The sequence below is a fragment of the Nicotiana sylvestris genome, chromosome 3 (genome assembly GCF_000393655.2).
Source record: "Nicotiana sylvestris chromosome 3, ASM39365v2, whole genome shotgun sequence".
NCBI lineage: Eukaryota > Viridiplantae > Streptophyta > Magnoliopsida > Solanales > Solanaceae > Nicotiana > Nicotiana sylvestris.
In genome coordinates, this window is record NC_091059.1 from 48,139,992 (window position 1) to 48,158,726 (window position 18,735).

General features: G+C 41.0%; 1 protein-coding gene across 1 annotated transcript; it reads left to right on the top strand.

The window, feature by feature from the left end:
• Positions 1 to 4,224: 4,224 nt before the first annotated feature.
• LOC104213577 (uncharacterized) lies at positions 4,225 to 6,579 on the top strand. Its single transcript, XM_009763108.2, has one exon. It carries the CDS (start codon positions 4,517 to 4,519, stop codon positions 6,440 to 6,442), a length of 1,926 nt encoding a protein of 641 aa, XP_009761410.1. The 5' UTR covers positions 4,225 to 4,516; the 3' UTR covers positions 6,443 to 6,579.
• Positions 6,580 to 18,735: the final 12,156 nt, after the last annotated feature.

Here is an 18,735-nt window from a genome sequence, read left to right on the forward strand (position 1 = left end):
GATCTTGAAGTGGAGCAGTTGGATGTGAAAACTGCATTTCTTCATGGAGATTTGGAAGAGGAGATTTATATGGAGCAGCCAGAAGGATTTGAAGTAGCTGGAAAGAAACACATGGTGTGCAAATTGAATAAGAGTCTTTATGGATTGAAGCAGGCACCAAGGCAGTGGTACATGAAGTTTGACTCATTCATGAAAAGTCAAACATACCTAAAGACCTATTCTGATCCATGTGTATACTTCAAAAGATTTTCTGAGAATAACTTTATTATATTGTTGTTGTATGTGGATGACATGTTAATTGTAGGAAAAGACAAGGGGTTGATAGCAAAGTTGAAAGGAGATCTGTCCAAGTCATTTGATATGAAGGACTTGGGCCCAGCACAACAAATTCTAGGGATGAAGATAGTTCGAGAGAGAACAAGTAGAAAGTTGTGGCTATCTCAGGAGAAGTACATTGAACGTGTACTAGAACGCTTCAACATGAAGAATGCTAAGCCAGTCAGCACACCTCTTGCTGGTCATCTAAAGTTGAGTAAGAAGATGTGTCCTACAACAGTGGAGGAGAAAGGGAACATGGCTAAAGTTCCTTATTCTTCAGCAGTCGGAAGCTTGATGTATGCAATGGTATGTACTAGACCTGATATTGCTCACGCAGTTGGTGTTGTCAGCAGGTTTCTTGAAAATCCTGGAAAGGAACATTGGGAAGCAGTCAAGTGGATACTCAGGTACCTGAGAGGTACCACGGGAGATTGTTTGTGCTTTGGAGGATCTGATCCAATCTTGAAGGGCTATACAGATGCTGATATGGCAGGTGACATTGACAACAGAAAATCTACTACTGGATATTTATTTACATTTTCAGGGGGAGCTATATCATGGCAGTCTAAGTTGCAGAAGTGCGTTGCACTTTCAACAACTGAAGCAGAGTACATTGCCGCTACAGAAACTGGCAAGGAGATGATATGGCTCAAGCGATTCCTTCAAGAGCTTGGATTGCATCAGAAGGAGTATGTCGTCTATTGTGACAGTCAAAGTGCAATAGACCTTAGCAAGAACTCTATGTACCATGCAAGGACCAAACACATTGATGTGAGATATCATTGGATTCGAGAAATGGTAGATAATGAATCTCTAAAAGTCTTGAAGATTTCTACAAGTGAGAATCCCGCAGATATGCTGACCAAGGTGGTACCAAGGAACAAGTTCGAGCTATGCAAAGAACTTGTCGGCATGCACTCAAACTAGAAGACAGTGCTACCTCCTCTAGATGAATGAGACTGGAGGGGGAGATTGATGATGTCCATCTCATTGAAGAAGTATTAGGCATGTGCCTAATAAGAGTTTTCTTTGGTTTGGTAGCCAACCTTGTTGACTTGGTTTGGTTGGTAGCCAACCTTGTTGAATTAGTTTGGTTTGGTAGCCAACTTTGTTGAATTTCTTTGGTTTGGTAGCCAACTTTGTTGAATTGTGAAAAGTGTGTGTAAATTGTCAAATATGGTAGGCTTTAGAGAGTGAAGCTTTGGCTATAAAAGGAGAGCTTCAACTCTCATTTCTACACACCAACAAAGAGAGAAAGAAAGAGTGAGGTTTCACAGAACAAGGTATAAGAAAATAGTCTGTGAAGAAAATAGAGAGTGTGAGCGATATTGTAGTGAGGTGAAATATCAAAAGAGGGTTATTTCTTTTGAGTATTGTAGTAGTCTTTGTAGTATTTTACTCGGGCCTACAAAGTGTAAATTCCTTACTATAGTGATATCAGTTGCTCCTCTCGGGGTCGTGGTTTTTTCCCTTATTCAGAAGGGTTTTCCACGTAAAAATCTTGGTGTCATTGTTACTTTTTTATTCTTGTTAATTACCGTATCTCGGTGCTACATTATTATTCCGCTTTATTACCGTAAATATTATTTTGGCAAGGGGTTTATTCCCTACAGTTACTACTAAAACATGTGTTAGGTACGAACAAAATTTAAAGGAAAAGAGTGTAAGGTCAAGATCAAAGGTTCATGATATTATTATGATAAAAATCTAACTTTAAAAGAGAAAAGGACACGCCCCCTCTCCCCACCCCCCCCCCCCAAAAAAAAAAGGACCACAATTATTTTTCCTCAACGAATTTTTTTTTTGCAACGTAACTTCCGTGTTAATCAAATTATTTTTCAAATAGAAATAGATTCAAGTAATTATAATTATAGATGGAATGAACAATGGAAATTGTATATTAATCCATACTCGAAGCTTGATAAAGATGGAAAAAATTAGAATTGTGTCGGAGTCAGGCTTTTGAAATTTCTTCGAGCAATGATCCTATTAGAGATGTAAATAGGGTAGGGCGGGCAAGGCAAGTGTCAACCCCTCAAAATTTTAACCCGTTCTTCCCTGCCTCATTTAGCTGTAGAATAAACGACTAATGCTCAGTTCAACAAATCTTATAACATAAAATACAAATCTGCTCTCACTTCCCCGTTTAATATCTTAAAATTTTTAGATTTGACCAGTCCTGCTCTGCCCCACCCCATTTAAGCATTGCCCTGCCCCGCCCTACCTTTCCCCTGTCCCATTTCCATCTCTAGATTCGATTGTGCTGTTACTAGATAGCAGGAAGGTGGTAGACATCTTTTTGATTGGTTCAAAATATGTTTTCTCCAAAAGAGTTGAATCTCGTAAATCAGGAAAGGTAACCCCATCTCAAATATTGATTGGTCCAACGTGAGTAGGAATAGTTTTGCCATTGAGGTTTATTTAATTATAAGTTCAATAATAATTACGAAAGAAGATTCGGACAATCGATCAACAACAACAACGACCCAATAAAATTTCACTAGCGAAATCTGGGGAGAATATTATATACGTAGATCTTACCCCAACCCCGAAGAGGTATAGAAGCTATTTCCGAAAGACCTTTAGCCCCATTTATTTAATTCGGACAATCCTCTTGGAGGCGGAGAACTCTCAGAATTACTTGGATGACTACTGTTTCAATTAAGCTCAAAGACTCAAAGTGAAGAAGGTGAGCAACAATTCTTAAAATAAATAAATAAATAATAATAATAATAATAATAATAATAATAATAATAATAATAATAATAATGGTTGAAAGGATCAAAGTTTATTCTATGCAGATATATAGTACTCAATACCATTCATTCTTTGATAAATTCGATCGCTTCGGTTTTCACAACGTACCTGTCATATTTTCTTAATTTGCAAGTCTAAGCATTAGTGAACTTTGAGTTGGTCCTAATAATAATACAATGTATCTATTTTAATTGAGAATGAAACTATGTACTCACTCGATTAGGAATCCTATACCTTTGAAATAACTACTGGAAAATGAAATTAAAGTAATTCCAAGTTAGTCATGAAGGGACTACACTAATAACTCTGAAGTAAGTGCTTGTCAAATACAAGAACTTCACGCCAATTACTTCCCATTTAATTAATTCTTTTAACATTTTTGAAGGTGAGTTTATTATTCGGTAACAAAAGTAGTGTTTAGATAAGGGCCGGGTAGAAAATGTCTTTCAACTTTTAATCGATAATTTGGTAAATATTTAACTTTACACTTAGGTCTTCCCACTTTTAAACCCACGCTAAAGTTTCATTAAATCAAGGGTAAATACGAGATTATTTGGTAACAATAAGGGCACAAATGATAAATATTTATTCGCATTGGATATTTACACCTAACTAAATAATTAATTTTAAGAATCAACAAATCAACGCGAAAATGCATATCATTTAACTATGACTAGATGTTAAAAAGTGTATATGCAATACATATATCTTACATTCATTAGTTTGATATAAATACCTGATACAGATAACTTATTGGGCAAAATATAAAATTGGCTGGTCGGCCGAAACTAATTGCATTCACTATCCAAAAAGTGTATAAATATCTATATATATTTTTGTATATAATACATGTATATATAAAATATATATTTTATTGGCTATTATTTTTTAAAACGACTATATATGCATTTCTCTAACTTTTCATGGGATACTAATGGCCCTAAAGTATAATAAATATACAAATTAAGATATTTCATTGAAAACGGGTAAATTCAAATTTTGTCCCAAAAGTTAATTCCTTACAAGCGAATTGGTTGAGGCCACTTAAATCTTACAAAGGCATACCATCACACTCTTTGGAACCAACCAAATAGTTTCCTATAAATAAGGTTGTAACAGTCGGAGTACGAGTCTTCGTTTTATGGAAACTCGACAGCTAAAGAGATAATTGCGTTTAACCATTACGAAACCCCATTTTCCATAACTGACCATCACCACCACCCCTCGCCACCCTATCACCACCTCCTTCTCGCCCTCCGTTCATGGCTCTTTGGCTGAGGGTGAGATTCATCAACCCTTTTCGGGATCACAACACCATTGAACTTTACCAATCCTGTATCTTTTCCCTTTTCTTTTCATTAACAATAATTCTTCTCTGTGAAAGATAAGGTTTTTGATTCTTTAGTTTTAGGAAATAAATTAAAAGGTCCGCTATTAATATATGGCGGACATAGTGAAACAAATCCTAGCAAGGCCAATACAATTAGCGGACCATATAACAAAGGCCGCTGTCGATGTTAATAACTTCGAACAAGATTGCCTGGACATCAAAACCAAAACAGAGAAGCTAGCAGCACTTCTCCGACAGGCTGCACGTTCCAGCAACGACTTGTACGAACGTCCAACACGTCGAATCATCGATGACACGGAGCAAGTTCTTGACAAGGCCCTTACCCTCATTTTCAAATGCCGTGCCAATGGTTTGAGACGTGTTTTCACCATCATCCCTGCTGCTGCTTTTAGGAAAACAATCCAGCAGCTAGAGAATTCTATCGGTGATGTTTCTTGGCTCCTTCGTGTTTCCACCCCTGCTGATGATGGGGACAATGAATATCTAGGCCTTCCTCCTATAGCTGCAAATGAGCCAATTTTGTGCCTTATATGGGAACAGATAGCTATCTTGTGTTCGGGCTCGATAGAGGAACGTTCGGATGCAGCAGCTTCTCTTGTCTCGTTGGCTCGTGACAACGATCGCTATGGAAAGTTGATTATAGAGGAAGGTGGGGTTGGACCGCTGTTGAAATTGGCCAAAGAAGGAAGAATGGAGGGTCAGGAGAGTGCGTCAAGGGCCATTGGCCTACTTGGCCGTGATCCGGAAAGCGTCGAACACATTGTGAATGCTGGTGTGTGCTCTGTGTTTGCGAAAATCCTCAAAGATGGGAACATGAAGGTTCAGATTGTGGTGGCTTGGGCTATTTCAGAATTGGCTGCACATCATCCCAAATGTCAAGATCATTTTGCTCAGACTAATACCATTAGATTACTGGTTAGTCATCTTGCCTTTGAAACCATTCAAGAACATAGTAAGTATGCTATTGCTAGCAAACAGACCATGTCCATTAACAATATTGTGATGGCCAATACCAATTCTACTACTACAGTCAAAGACAGTGATATAGATGGCAATCAAATTTCACACCCAATGGGTGATCAGAAAACCACCCAAATGCATAATTTGGTAGCAAATATGATGGCTATGAAATCGAAAGACAATGCTACGATGAACAATAATATACCAAAGCCTAACCAACAACACAGCCCAGTACAACATACTCATCATGAGCAGAAGCAACACCAAGTCGCCTTGTCTGGGACTAGCATTAAGGGGAAGAGGGAGAGCGAAGATCCTGCTACAAAGGCCGAAATGAAAGCAATGGCTGCCAGAGCACTTAGGCACCTTTGCGCGGGAAATGCTGCTATCTGCAGTAGTATTACAGAATCCAGAGCACTTTTATGCTTAGCAGTTTTGCTGGAGAAGGGACCTGATGAAGTACAATATCATTCAGCCATGGCACTAATGGAGATCACAGCAGTAGCTGAGACAAACTCAGACTTGCGACATTCTGCTTTCAAGCCCACTGCACCTGCTGCCAAAGCTGTCGTAGACCAGTTCTTGAGAATCATTGAGAAGGAAGACTCAGAACTGCTCGTTCCCAGCATCCAATCGATAGGGCACCTCGCTAGGACATTCCGAGCAACTGAGACAAGAATCATTGGTCCATTGGTGAAACTACTAGATGATAGGGAACCGGATGTAACACGTGAAGCTGCAATTGCACTTAAAAAGTTTGCTTGCACAGAAAATTTTCTTAGAGTCAATCACTGCAAGGCTATAATAGAGGCAGGAGGCACCAAGCACCTAGTTCCCCTGGTTTACTTTGGGGAACAAATGGTTCAGACTCCTTCTCTGATTCTCTTGAGTTACATAGCAATGCATGTTCCTGACAGTGAGGCATTAGGTGAGGATAATGTATACCGAGTATTGGAGTGGGCGTCGAAGCAGGGGCACCTAATGCAAGATCCCACTGTTGACGATCTAGTTAACAGAGGCAGAGAAAGTATGGAACTTTATCAATCCAGGCATTGATCTTATCAAATTTTGTAGTAATTCTTACTCGGTATGTCAAAATTTTGGTACTTTAGCTTGCTGTTAGTTTGTTCACTTGTCGTGCAGTGTACATAGAATAGCTTCTTCTGTATATTATAACAAGGACCTTTGAATCATTAGCCTTGTCTATTCAACAATAGAACATTCAGGCTACTGTTCTAAGTTCTGCTTTTGCACTCATGAATGTATTAGGGTTACTTCTTAACCTGTTTCTAATGCTGAAAAAGCAAACTTCGCAAACTCGTTTAGGTGATGGCAAAGATGAGTTTTTCGTGTGGGATAATCTTCAATTTCTTTTTTTCTTTCCACTCTTGTTAGTAATGACCGATGCGAGCACACTTCTCGATTTATACATATAAACTTGAACATTTCTTTTAATTGTATTTAAAAGCTAAGTTCGAACCAGATGCACTAGGGAATTGTGTGTTCAATGCTAATCTACGGACTTAAAAACCTAAATCCACTTGTACTTCTAATTATAAATAATACTACTTTGAAAAAGAAAAAAAAAGGTAGTTGAAGACAGCTTTTCAAATTCCATGGTTCTCACAACTCCCCAAACGTATGCCCAAAACTTTGAATTGTCATTCTTTTAGTGCTGGATGATGAGTTGCTAGTGTGAGATAATCTGCATTTAGTCCTCTCTTTTTTTTTTCTTTTTTTTTTCTCTTCTTCTGAGCAGTAGCAGATACAAGCATACTTCTTTCCTCTTGATTGATCTACATAAGGTTGAACATTTTTTCTCAAATGTACTTTTGTATACGGTGGAAGTCGGGGCTACCCGATTTCGTCTTTCTGGAGAAAAAGATACAACGTCGAAAGACCAGGACGTCGAGTCCGGGATCGAGGTTAGAAGGGGGCACACTTCGAAATGATGTCGGTATAACTCAGTAACGGAAAGAGCGAGATATCCGCAATGGACCAAAGATTGTGGCGTGAATTTCGGAATGGATCGGTCTGCAGCGGTTAACTAGATGTATGATTTTCTACTATAAATAGAAGTGTACCTTATTTAGGACTTCCCTATTATATAAAGAGGGATCCCATTCATTTGTATAGGACATTGTTCACTGAGAATAATATATATACTCATTACTTTCTTGCTATTTCGCTTACTGTTCATCAGAGTTACTTTATCATTTGCTATTCTTATTATCACACCTCGAGGCTATCACAAGTCGAGGTCAAAATTTGTCCAGCATACTGGCTTGATCTATTTTATTCTCTAATCTATCTATTTTATTCCTTGTTTGTCAATTGATATTGGATTGAATCACATATCCTTAAAATCACAATATAAGTTTAATTGTTACTCGGATTTTAGGGTAAATAGTTTGGCGCCCACCGTGGGGCTAAAGATAATAGTGATTGTTCAGTACTGATTCAGATAACACACGTTATTTCACACCTGTTCTTGTCAAGTATTTTTTGCTATCAGGTTAAAACATGTCAAACTCACAAAACGCACCCATACATGGTGATGATGGTCTCGGATTTCGCAGGGAAAATGATAATGTAATTGCTCCAGGAGCCAGGGTGCCACCGGCTAATCTCGAGGGAGCACAAGTTGTCGATCCAGTCGACGTCAGTTTGCACGTTGCTCTAAATGCGGACCTAGGCATGGACCCCGAAGGGAGTACACGCAAGGAAGGCCGATCTGGTGTTTCAAGGTATACAGGGCAGAGGAGACGGAGGAATTAGTCCCCAGGTAATACTCAAGATGATACAGGCTCAGCAGGCCGCTATTGCTCAGTTGCAAAATCAACATAGGACTCCAAGTGGGGTCGAGCCAGAAATCATTTGCAGTACAGAGCCAGTGCCAGAAAGGTCGAATGGTAATGAATTAGGGACTGATCCTGCAATAATGAAAATGCTCGAGGAGCTCACCAAAAGAATTGAGTCAGGAGAGAAGAAAATCGAAGATAATGATAAAAAAGTGAAAACATACAACTCCCGAGTTGATTAGATACCGGGGGCACCCCCGATCCTAAAGGGATTAGATTCAAAAAAGTTCGTGCAGAAGCCTTTTCCTCAAAGTGCGGCTCCGAAACTCATTCCTAAGAAATTTCGTATACCGGACATACCTAAATACAACGACACCACAGATCCTAATGAACACATCACTTCGTACACGTGCGGAATAAAGGGAAATAACTTAGAAGATGATGAGATTGAGTCCGTTTTGTTGAAACAATTTGGGGAAAATTTAACAAAGGGAGCAATGATTTGGTATCACAACCTTCTACCAAATTCCATAGACTCATTTGCCATGTTATATTCTTTCATGAAGGCACACGCCAGATCGCAACAAGAAAATCGGACATTTTCAAGATAAGACAAAGGGATAACGAAATGCTAAGGGAGTTCGTATCCCGATTTCAAATAGAACACATGGAGTTGCCACCGGTCACAGATGATTGGGCCGTTCAGGCTTTCACCTAAGGGTTGAACGAGCGGAGTCCAATAACATCACGCAGTTGAAAAAAAATTTGGTCGAGTATTTAGCTGTAACTTGGGCAGATGTGCACAATCGATATTAATCGAAGATCAAGGTCGAGGATGACCAATTAGGAGCCCCTTCTGGTTCAGTACATCTAAACATGTCTGCAGTTAAAACCCTGAGGGACGTCGAAAGGGAGCCAAGGTCGAACAGAGAATGATATCAACCATATACCGCAGATCGAATGAACAATAGTTCAGGACGCAATTCCTCCCGGAATGATCGAAGAAGTGATCGAGGACATAATTCTCGGGGACTAATAACAAAAGTGGTTTGATAAGCATGCTGATCCCACAGAGGCACCTCGGTTATCGAAATATAACTTCAGCATCGACACATCAGGCATTGTATCAGCAATTGGAATGATCAAAGATACTAGGTGGCCCAGACCCATACAGACTGATCCTTCCCAAAGAAACTCAAATTTGATGTGCAAATATCATGGCACGCATGGTCACAAAACTGAGGATTGCAAGCAATTAAGGGAGGATGTAGCCCGTCTATTCAATGAGGGACACCTTCGAGAGTTCCTCCGCGATCAAGCCAAGAATCATTTCAGAGAAAGGGACGCCAACAAGAAAAATGAATAGGAGGAACCCCAACATATCATTCATATGATCGTCGGTGGGGTCGACATTCCACAGGGACCCATATTCAAATGCACTAAAGTATCAATTACTAGGGAAAAATGAACCCGAGATTATGTGCCCGAAAGCTCCTTATCATTCAACGACGAAGAAGCAGAAAGCATTTCTCAGCCACGTAACGATGCTCTGGTATTTTCTATCTTACTAAATAAAGTTCAAGTTAAGCGTGTTTTAGTGGATCCAGGTAGCTCGGTGAATATCATTCGATTAAGGGATTGTGGAGCAGCTCGGCCTACAAGATCAAATCGTTCCCGCAACTCGAGTCTTAAACGGCTTCAACATGGCCAGTGAAACAACTAAAGGGGAGATTATTTTAGCGGTAAACGTGGCTGGAACCAATTTAAGATACCAAATTCCATGTGATCTAAGGCAACATGAGGTACAATTCCCTACTCGGAAGGCCTTGGATCCACAATATGAGGACAGTCCCTTCGAATCTCTACCAAATAATGAAATTCCCGATGTTGGGCGGTGTAAATCTAGTATACGGGGAGCAGTATGCCGCAAAGGGAATATTTGTGGTCGATGAGGTAATACCGATATCAATGCTATCAACCTCGGAAAGGTCGAGCATCAAAGGTAAACAAGAAGCCAAATAGCAATCACAGCCACCAGCCTCGACCGAATCAGGGAAGCAGGGGATAGAAGAAGAAGAAGAAGAAGAAGAGGATTTTCTAACTCCTCGAACTTTTATTGTTCTTGAAGATTTGGATGCCACCAAATCAATAGTCAAAGAGCTGGAACAGGTTATATTGATCGAGTACCTGCCCGAGCAAAAGGTATACCTGGGAACGGGATTAACCCCCGAACTCAAGAAAAAACTTATTTAATTTCTTATTGATAACATAGATTGTTTTGCTTGGTCCCATTTAGACATGACAGGAATCCCACCGGAAATGACGATGCATCGGCTAAGCCTTGACCCTAGGTTTAAACCGGTGAAACAAAATAGAAGGCCCCAGTCCGAGGTAAAGCACGCATTCATAAAGGACGAGGTAACTAAAATTCTCAAAATAGGGTCCATTCGGGAGGTGAAATATCCCGAATGGTTAGACAATGTAGTCATAGTCCCTAAAAAGGGAAAAAACTTAGAATATCTATAGATTATAAAGATTTAATCAAGGCATGCCCAAAGATTCTTTTCCACTATCTAATATCGATCGCATGATCGACGCCACAACTGGCCACGAGATCCTTACCTTTCTCGATGCCTATTCCGGGTACAATCAAATTCGAATGAACTCGGAAGACCAGGAAAAGACTTCATTAGTCACCAAGTATGGAACATATTGTCATAATGTAATTTCCTTCGGGCTAAAAAATGCAGGAGCTACATACTAACGCCTAGTAAATAAAATATTCGAAGGACAAATAGGCAAGTCAATGGAAGTTTATATCGATGACATGCTAGTTAAGTCCTTGCGCATAGAGGACCATTTGGCTCATTTGTAGGAAACATTCGAGATTTTGAGGAAATATAACATGAAGCTCAACCTCAAGAAATGTACTTTCAGGGTCGGTTCAGGAAAAATTCTGGGATTCATGGTGTCGAATCGGGGGATCGAGATCAACCCCGATAAAATCAAGGTCATCGAGGACATCACTGTCATGGACAGTGTCAAAGTCGTGCAGAGGCTGACTGGACAGATAGCTGCTTTAGGCCGATTCATCTCAAGGTCGTCGGATCGAAGCCACAAATTTTTCTCTCTACTCATGTAGAAGAATAATTTCACCTGGACCCCGGAATGGCAACATACATTAGAGGAACTAAAGCGATACCTATCAAGCCCATCACTACTTCACACTCCAAAGGCAGATTAGAAACTTTACTTATACTTAGCAGTATCGGAAATTGCGGTAAGTGGTGTCCTAGTTCGAGAAGAGCAATGTAGCAATTTTCCAGTTTATTATGTTAGTTGAACCTTAGGAGAAGTAGAAACTAGATATCCACACTTAGAGAAATTGACACTTGCATTGATAAACGCCTCTAGAAAGTTAAAACCATACTTTCAATGTTACCTCATATGCGTGTTAACCACATACCCGCTTCGTAATATTTTGCACAAGCCCGAACTATCGGGCCGATTGGCCAAATGGGTGGTCAAACTCAGTGGGTACGATATTGAGTATCAACCTCCAATGGCCATCAAGTCTCAAATTTTGGCGGGCTTCGTGGCCGATTTCACGCCAACTCTCATACCTGAAGTTAAAAAAGAACTTTTGTTAAAATCAGGCACATCATTGGGGGTATGGACCCTTTTCTAAGATGGTGCTTTGAATGTGAAGGGGTCCGGGCTAGGCATCATTTTGAAGCCGCCCACGAGTAGCACTATTAGGCAGTCTATCAAAACATCTAGGTTGACTAACAATAAGGCCAAGTACGAGGCCATGATTGCAGGTCTCAAGCTAGCTAAAAGCTTGGGAGCAGAAGTCATTGAAGCCAAGTGTGAGTCTTTGCTGGTGGTGAACCAAGTACATAAAACCTTCCAAGTTTGAGAAGATAAAATGCAAAGGTATTTGGACAAGCTGCATGTGACTTTGCACTGTTTTAGGGAATGGACTTTACAACATGTACCTCGAGAGCAAAACAGTGAGGCCGATGCACTTGTGAATCTAGGGTCATCGGTCGAGGAAGATAAAATTAGCTCGGGGACTGTCGTTCGACTCTCGAGAACTGTGATCGAGAAAGGTCATGCCGAGATAAACTCTACAAGCTTGACCTGGGATTGGAGGAATAAATATACTGAATACTTGAAGAATGAAAAGCTCTTATCGGACTCTAAAGAGTCGAGGGCCCTACGAACCAAAACTGCTCGATTCACTTTGGATGAACATGGAACATTATATAGAAGGGCATTTGATTAACCATTGGCAGTATGTTTAGGACCAGGTGACACCGATTATGTTTTACGAGAGGTCCATGAAGGAACTTGTGGGAACCACTCCGGCGCCGAAGCGTTGATTCACAAAATCATTAGAGCGGGATACTACTGGGATAGCATGGAAAATGACACTAAGGAGTTTGTTCCAAAATGTGATAAATGTCAAAGGTTTGCACCGATGATCCATTAACCCGGAGAACAATTTCATTCAGTCCTATCCCTATGACCATTCATGAAGTGGGGGATGGATATCGTCGGCCCTCTGCCAACGACCCAGGTAAAGCTAAGTTCATTTTATTTATGACTAACTATTTCTCAAAATGGGTTGAAGCACAAGCGTTCGAGAAAGTTAGAGAGAAAGAGGTTATAGACCTCATCTGGGATCAATCGTATATCGATTTAGGATACCCACCGAAATAGTGTGTGACAATGGAAAACAATTTATCGGCAGCAAGGTAACAAAATTCCTCGAGGACCACTAAATAAAAAAGATATTATCAATGTCTTATCATCCTAGAGGGAACAGATAGGCCGAATTAACGAACAAGACTATCATCCAAAACTTAAAGAAAAGTTTGAACGACGCTAAAGGGAAGTGGAGAGAAATTTTACCCGAAGTTCTGTGGGCATATCGAACGATATCAAAGTACAGTACAGGGGCAACCCCGTTCTTCTTAGTATATGGCTCTGAGGCCTTGATTTCGACCGAAGTCAGGGAACCTAGCTTTAGATTTCGACATGCAACGGAAGAATCAAATCACGAGGCTATGAATACTAGACTCGAACTATAGGATGAAAAATGAGAACCTGCACTCGTTCGGATGGCTATGCAAAAGCAAAGAATCAAGAGATATTATAATAGAAGAACCAACCTTTGCCACTTCAGAATCGAGGACTTAGTTCTGAGAAAAGTCACCCTCAATACTCGAGACCCGGATGAAGGGAAACTGGGCCCAAATTGCAAAAAACCATATCAGGTCCTTGGTGTCATCGGAAAGGGATCTTACAAACTTGGCACAATGGAGGGCGACCAATTGCCAAACAATTGGAATATATAACTCCTCAAATGATATTATTGCTAAGGTATGACTTCCCCCTTTCCATGTGTATTTGATACTAACTTATTGCAGGTGTTCGATCGAAAAGGTCGAGAAACTCTTCAACACGAGGACCTTAGGTTTTAAAGCACGCGTTGCAGTCTTTTTACCTTAGATCGATTTTTATCCTAAATGGGTTTTTCCAGTGAGGTTTTTAACGAGTCAACAATTATGTGCTACATGAGGAAAATTCAACAGTATCCAAGGCTTCTTTACAATCAACCTCGAATACTGGGGTGCATCACCCTCAGATATTATATTTTTGAGGAAAGTACTTCATGTCAAAAGGTCTCTATAGGGAAACTTTGTAATGGGCCAAACGGTCGAATGAACTGTGTCCATTTATATTAGTCGAGCCCCAATGGCAAAACATGTATGCATGAATAAATTATTCAAACAAGAATTCTTTCAATATCAAACATCCTGCATCTCAAAGAACATTTTCTAGTATACGAGCTCCATACTTATGATTTTGTGAGAAATGGCTCAAGGGCCAAGCGCAAATATGCCTCGAACACTCAGGGACTATCGTTGACGATCGACATATTCGAATTATCTAAGCTCGAATTCGTAAGACCTCAAAGAGGCACCCCTCGATATATAGGCCAAGACCATCATTCTCGGGGAATAACACTTCAAACAAATTCGAAGTTCTATTAGGGAATAATCCCAAGAGACATACCCAAAGGCTACGGTCAAATTAACGCGGCTCGGAGACGTTCGAATCCCACAATAAAAATAGGCCTTAGAATTCTTTGAAAAACCGGTTAAAAAAGGCTACCCTCGGCAAATAATCAAAAGGGATTCGATAAAATCAGCCCTCGAAAAACCTTAAGAGGTATCAAATTATCTTAACACAAACGTGCTAAGGCACAAAAAACAGAGGGGTTTCAATCGACATCAAACCCTCAAAAAACCCAATGGGTAAAAAACACATGCTAAGGCATAAAGAAATTTTTACTAAGTATTTTAAGCCGAAAGAGGGGAATAATAGCCATATTTTATAGGCTGTATCGGCCCAATCTAAAAAGCCTAAGGGCCAATACACTTAGAGTTTGAGATCTTGGTCTCACTCTATCCGAACCTAAGGGTTCGACTATTCCCAGCCCAAATAAAAACTGACTCAACTATGGCTCGAGGACTCATCATTATCCAACACAAACCCTAAAGGGTCTATGCCTCAAGTTCGAACCTTATTCGAACTCGACTATGGTGACTATGAAGAAGCCACCCAAAACCAAAATCTTGAACACACCGTTCAAAGCATAAGACTGTGCTAAAGGTTTACAAGGCACAAAAAGATAAAAGTCGAGAAGGCATTCAAAAGGAAAAAATTCTTTATATATATATGGGCAAAAATATGTACAAGGGATAGACGGGGGTCTTACAAAAAGAAGAGGAAAAATAAAATCCAAACTATGCCCGAGCCTATTTTATCCCTTAGGGGTAGCTTCTCCTTCAGGACCCTCATCATTATCAGACCAGCCTTGGCTGCCTTTATCGCTATCGTCATCATCGGAGGAGACAAGCAACCTGGTATCAGCTATAAGCGCCTTAGGTTGAGCTATCTCTTTAGAGAGGTCAAAACCTCGAGCATGGATTTCCTCGAGGGTTTCCCTCCGGGATTGGATCTTCACCAAATCATTTCTCCATCGCTCTCGATCAGAAGCCTCCCTTAGCTACATTTGAGCAACCTCGATGTCGGGCAGGTACACGGTTATGGACACGTCAACTATGATCTTCGTCTTCTCGACCTCCGCCTTAGCCTCAACAAGCTCAGCTTCAAGCTCCTCAATCCTTTGGGCCTGGGCTGAGATTTTCTCTTTAATGCTCCGAAGTTAGACCTGGGCCGATGACAATTTGGCCAAGGTAGCCTCTTTTTCCACAGCAAGGCGGTCCATGTTCTCCTTCCACCGATCACAGTCAACTTTGATCTGTGCGACTTCCCCTTGGAGCAACTCGATACTTTACAGCTTTTGCTGCAACTGAGATATTGAAGTATTAGCTTTCACAGTTGAGTCGAGACCGTAGTCTTTCAAAAGGATAGTTACCTGCTCATCCAGCTCAGCCTCTTCCTTACGAGCTTGGGCCAAGTCTGCTCGGAGGTCCCTAATCTCCTCTTCTTTCTTTACATAGAGGCATTTGAGGGTGTCTCTCTCCTCAGTAAGCCCCTTTTGAGAACAACTTCACACCGGTTCAGCTCGTCTTAGGATTTAGTGAATGCTTCCCGATGAAGCGTCACAACCTATGGAGAAAGGAAAGAAATAAAATAGAAGGGAAATAAAAGCAAACGCGATAACAAGGGATGAAATTTACCTGGTTCAGGAGACGATGGGCCTCATCAAAAATGATCACCGCATCTAGGTCGGAAACATCATCGACGCTCGTGAGGCAACCACGAAATATGTCTTACCCATCATGGGTAGTTCCCACATCGGGTGTCTCCAAGGATCGAGCCTCCCAAAACTGCCTTCAGAGAACTCAGGGCTGGGCGGCGAATCATGAATATTTATTTCCCCAAGCAAGTTAATTGGGGCGCTCTCTCCCTTCCGAAGAGCCCCATAACATGCCCTACGGGCACACTCGTCGGTTGTCCATCACGGTAGGAAATATCTTCAACCCCCGATAACTCGGGGACTTTGCTCGGAGCACCTTCCGAGATCTCTTCTGTCCGAGGGTGAGTCTCCTCTACCATCACTGGCCCAACCTCTATTGAAGCTTAGATGCTCCCCCACTTTCGAGGCACCAGCTCATAACCAGTATCTTCTCCCTCCTCTTTTTCATCTGGTAGCCTTTGGGCTACGTTAGTAGATAGAGCGGCAGAGTCGTCCTTCGGCTTACGAGCCTTACTCTTCTTAGGCTTTGGGGAATCGGAAGGTGAGGACCTTTTCCTTTTCTTGTCCTTAGTCAGTTTAGGAGCCACCTCTTCTCCAGGCGGGGCCGGCCTCATTTCAGCAACATCCCTGAGGCCTACATAAAAATGAGTCAAGTATAAGTAAAAAGAAACATTACAGAAAAAGGGCACCAAAAGCTTACAGGATAAACTTACCATGATTCTTGGCTTCCCATCTACCCCTTGCCAACTCGTGCCAGCAACGCTCAACATGAGAGGAAGTCGAGGCCAATTTTCGAACCCAGTCTTCGAGGTCGGGGACCACATAAGGCATCCAGGAAACCACTACATAACAGGTGAAATCATTACATAAAGAAAAAAATGAAGTTTGAAGACTAATGGGTAGTACGCTACTTACGATCGGGGTTCCACTTCTCGAGGAAAGGCAGTTTCTCCTTTAGGATGAGGTCGCAAGTCCTTACCCACACGAACCGGCTCATCCAACCCCGATCTTTGTCCTCATCGATGCTCACAAAAAAGAACTTCATTGATTGGTGTTGGAGCTTGATTAATCCTCGACAAAGTAGAGGTTGATACAACCGTACGAGATAGCTGAGAGTGAATTCCAACCCCCTTGGCCTTGTTAGAAAAGAAGCGGAGCATGCTCACTATGTGCCAGAACGAGGGATGAGCCTGGCCGAGGGTAACCTGGTATGTCTTGTAGAAGTCGACGATAACTAAGTCAAGAGGACCCAATGTGAAGAGGTAAGTGTAGACACTTAGAAACCCCTCTGCGTCAGAAGTAATACTCTCTTGGGGGGCGGGGATCTGTACCACGACCTCGATCCCCCAGTTACAGTCTTTCTTCACAGCCTTGAGCTATTTTGCCATTATCAAGAATATATATCTCGACACATGTTCACATCGGCCAGGGATCGACGGAGGGTTCTCGACTTTGAAGTCGGTTTTCAAGACACAAGGGCGGGGAACGTACTTGTGAGGGAGCGGTTCCACCGGTATTTTGTCACCGGCCGGCCGGGAAGAAGAAGAAGAAGCTTTCTCCTTTTGTGAGACGGTTTTGGAGGTTTTCGCCATTGATTAAAATAGAATGAAGCGAAAAGAAACAAAATTCGATTTTGGTAGTACTAAAATTGACTCAACGGATAGAGAAAGAGAAGAGATGGAAAGAGGAAAAGACTAAGAAAAACTTGGTGAAGGTGGAAGAAGAAGAAGAAGAAGAAGAAGAAGAAGAAGAAGAAGAAGAAGAAGAAGAAGAAGAAGAAGAAGCTTTCTCCTTTTGTGGGACGATTTTGGAGGTTTTCGCCATTGATTCAAATAGAATGAAGCGAAGAGAAACGAAATTCGATTTTGGTACTAACAAAATTGACTCAACGGATAGTGAAAGAGAAGAGATGGAAAGAGGAAAAGACTAAGAAAAACTTGGTGAAGGTGGAAGAAGAAGAAGAAGAATCTTTCTCCTTTTGTGGGACAATTTTGGAGGTTTTTGCCATTGATACAAATAGAATGAAGCGGAAAGAACGAAATTCGATTTTGGTAATAACAAAATTGACTCAACGGATAGTGAAAGAGAAGATATGGAAAGAGGAAAAGACTAAGAAAAACTTGGTGAAGGTGGAAGTAAAGTTTTGATTCAAAAAAAGAACTTGTATTTATAGATTTACGGCCCACTGACAGTCATTAATGATTTGGGGAACTGTACTGACGGGACATTTCGATTACCTCGACCGCTTATGTCACGGGGATGACGTCATTATCGGGGTCTCCAGAAAATCGAGGCTCAAGTCATTTTTTTATCATTTTACTCTAAGAAATGAGGGGACTATCTGTATACGGTGAAAATTGGGACTACCCAATTTCGTCCTTCGATGGAGAAAAAGATACCATGTCGAAAGGCTAGGATGTCGAGCCCGGGATCAAGGTCAGAAGGGGGCATACTTCGAAATGATGCTGGTATAACTCAGTAACGGAAAGGGTGAGATATCTGCAACGGACCGAAGATCGTGGCGTAAATCTCGGAACGGATCGGTCTGCAGCGGTTAATTAGATATTAATATGATTTCCTACTATAATTAGAAGTGTACCTTATTTAGGATTCCCCTATTATATAAAGAGGGATCCTATTCATTTGTAAGGGACAATGTTCACTGAGAAAAATATATACACTCATTACTTTCTTGCTATTTCGCTTAATGTTCATCATAGTTGATTTATCATTTGCTATTCTTATTATCACACCTCGAGGCTATCACAAGTCGAGGTAAAAATTTGACTAGCATGCTGGATTGTTCTATT

What these genes read in the sequence shown, in the direction of transcription:
- LOC104213577 (XM_009763108.2), top strand. Translation starts at nt 4,517, where the DNA reads ATGGCGGACATAGTGAAACAAATCCTAGCAAGGCCAATACAATTAGCG.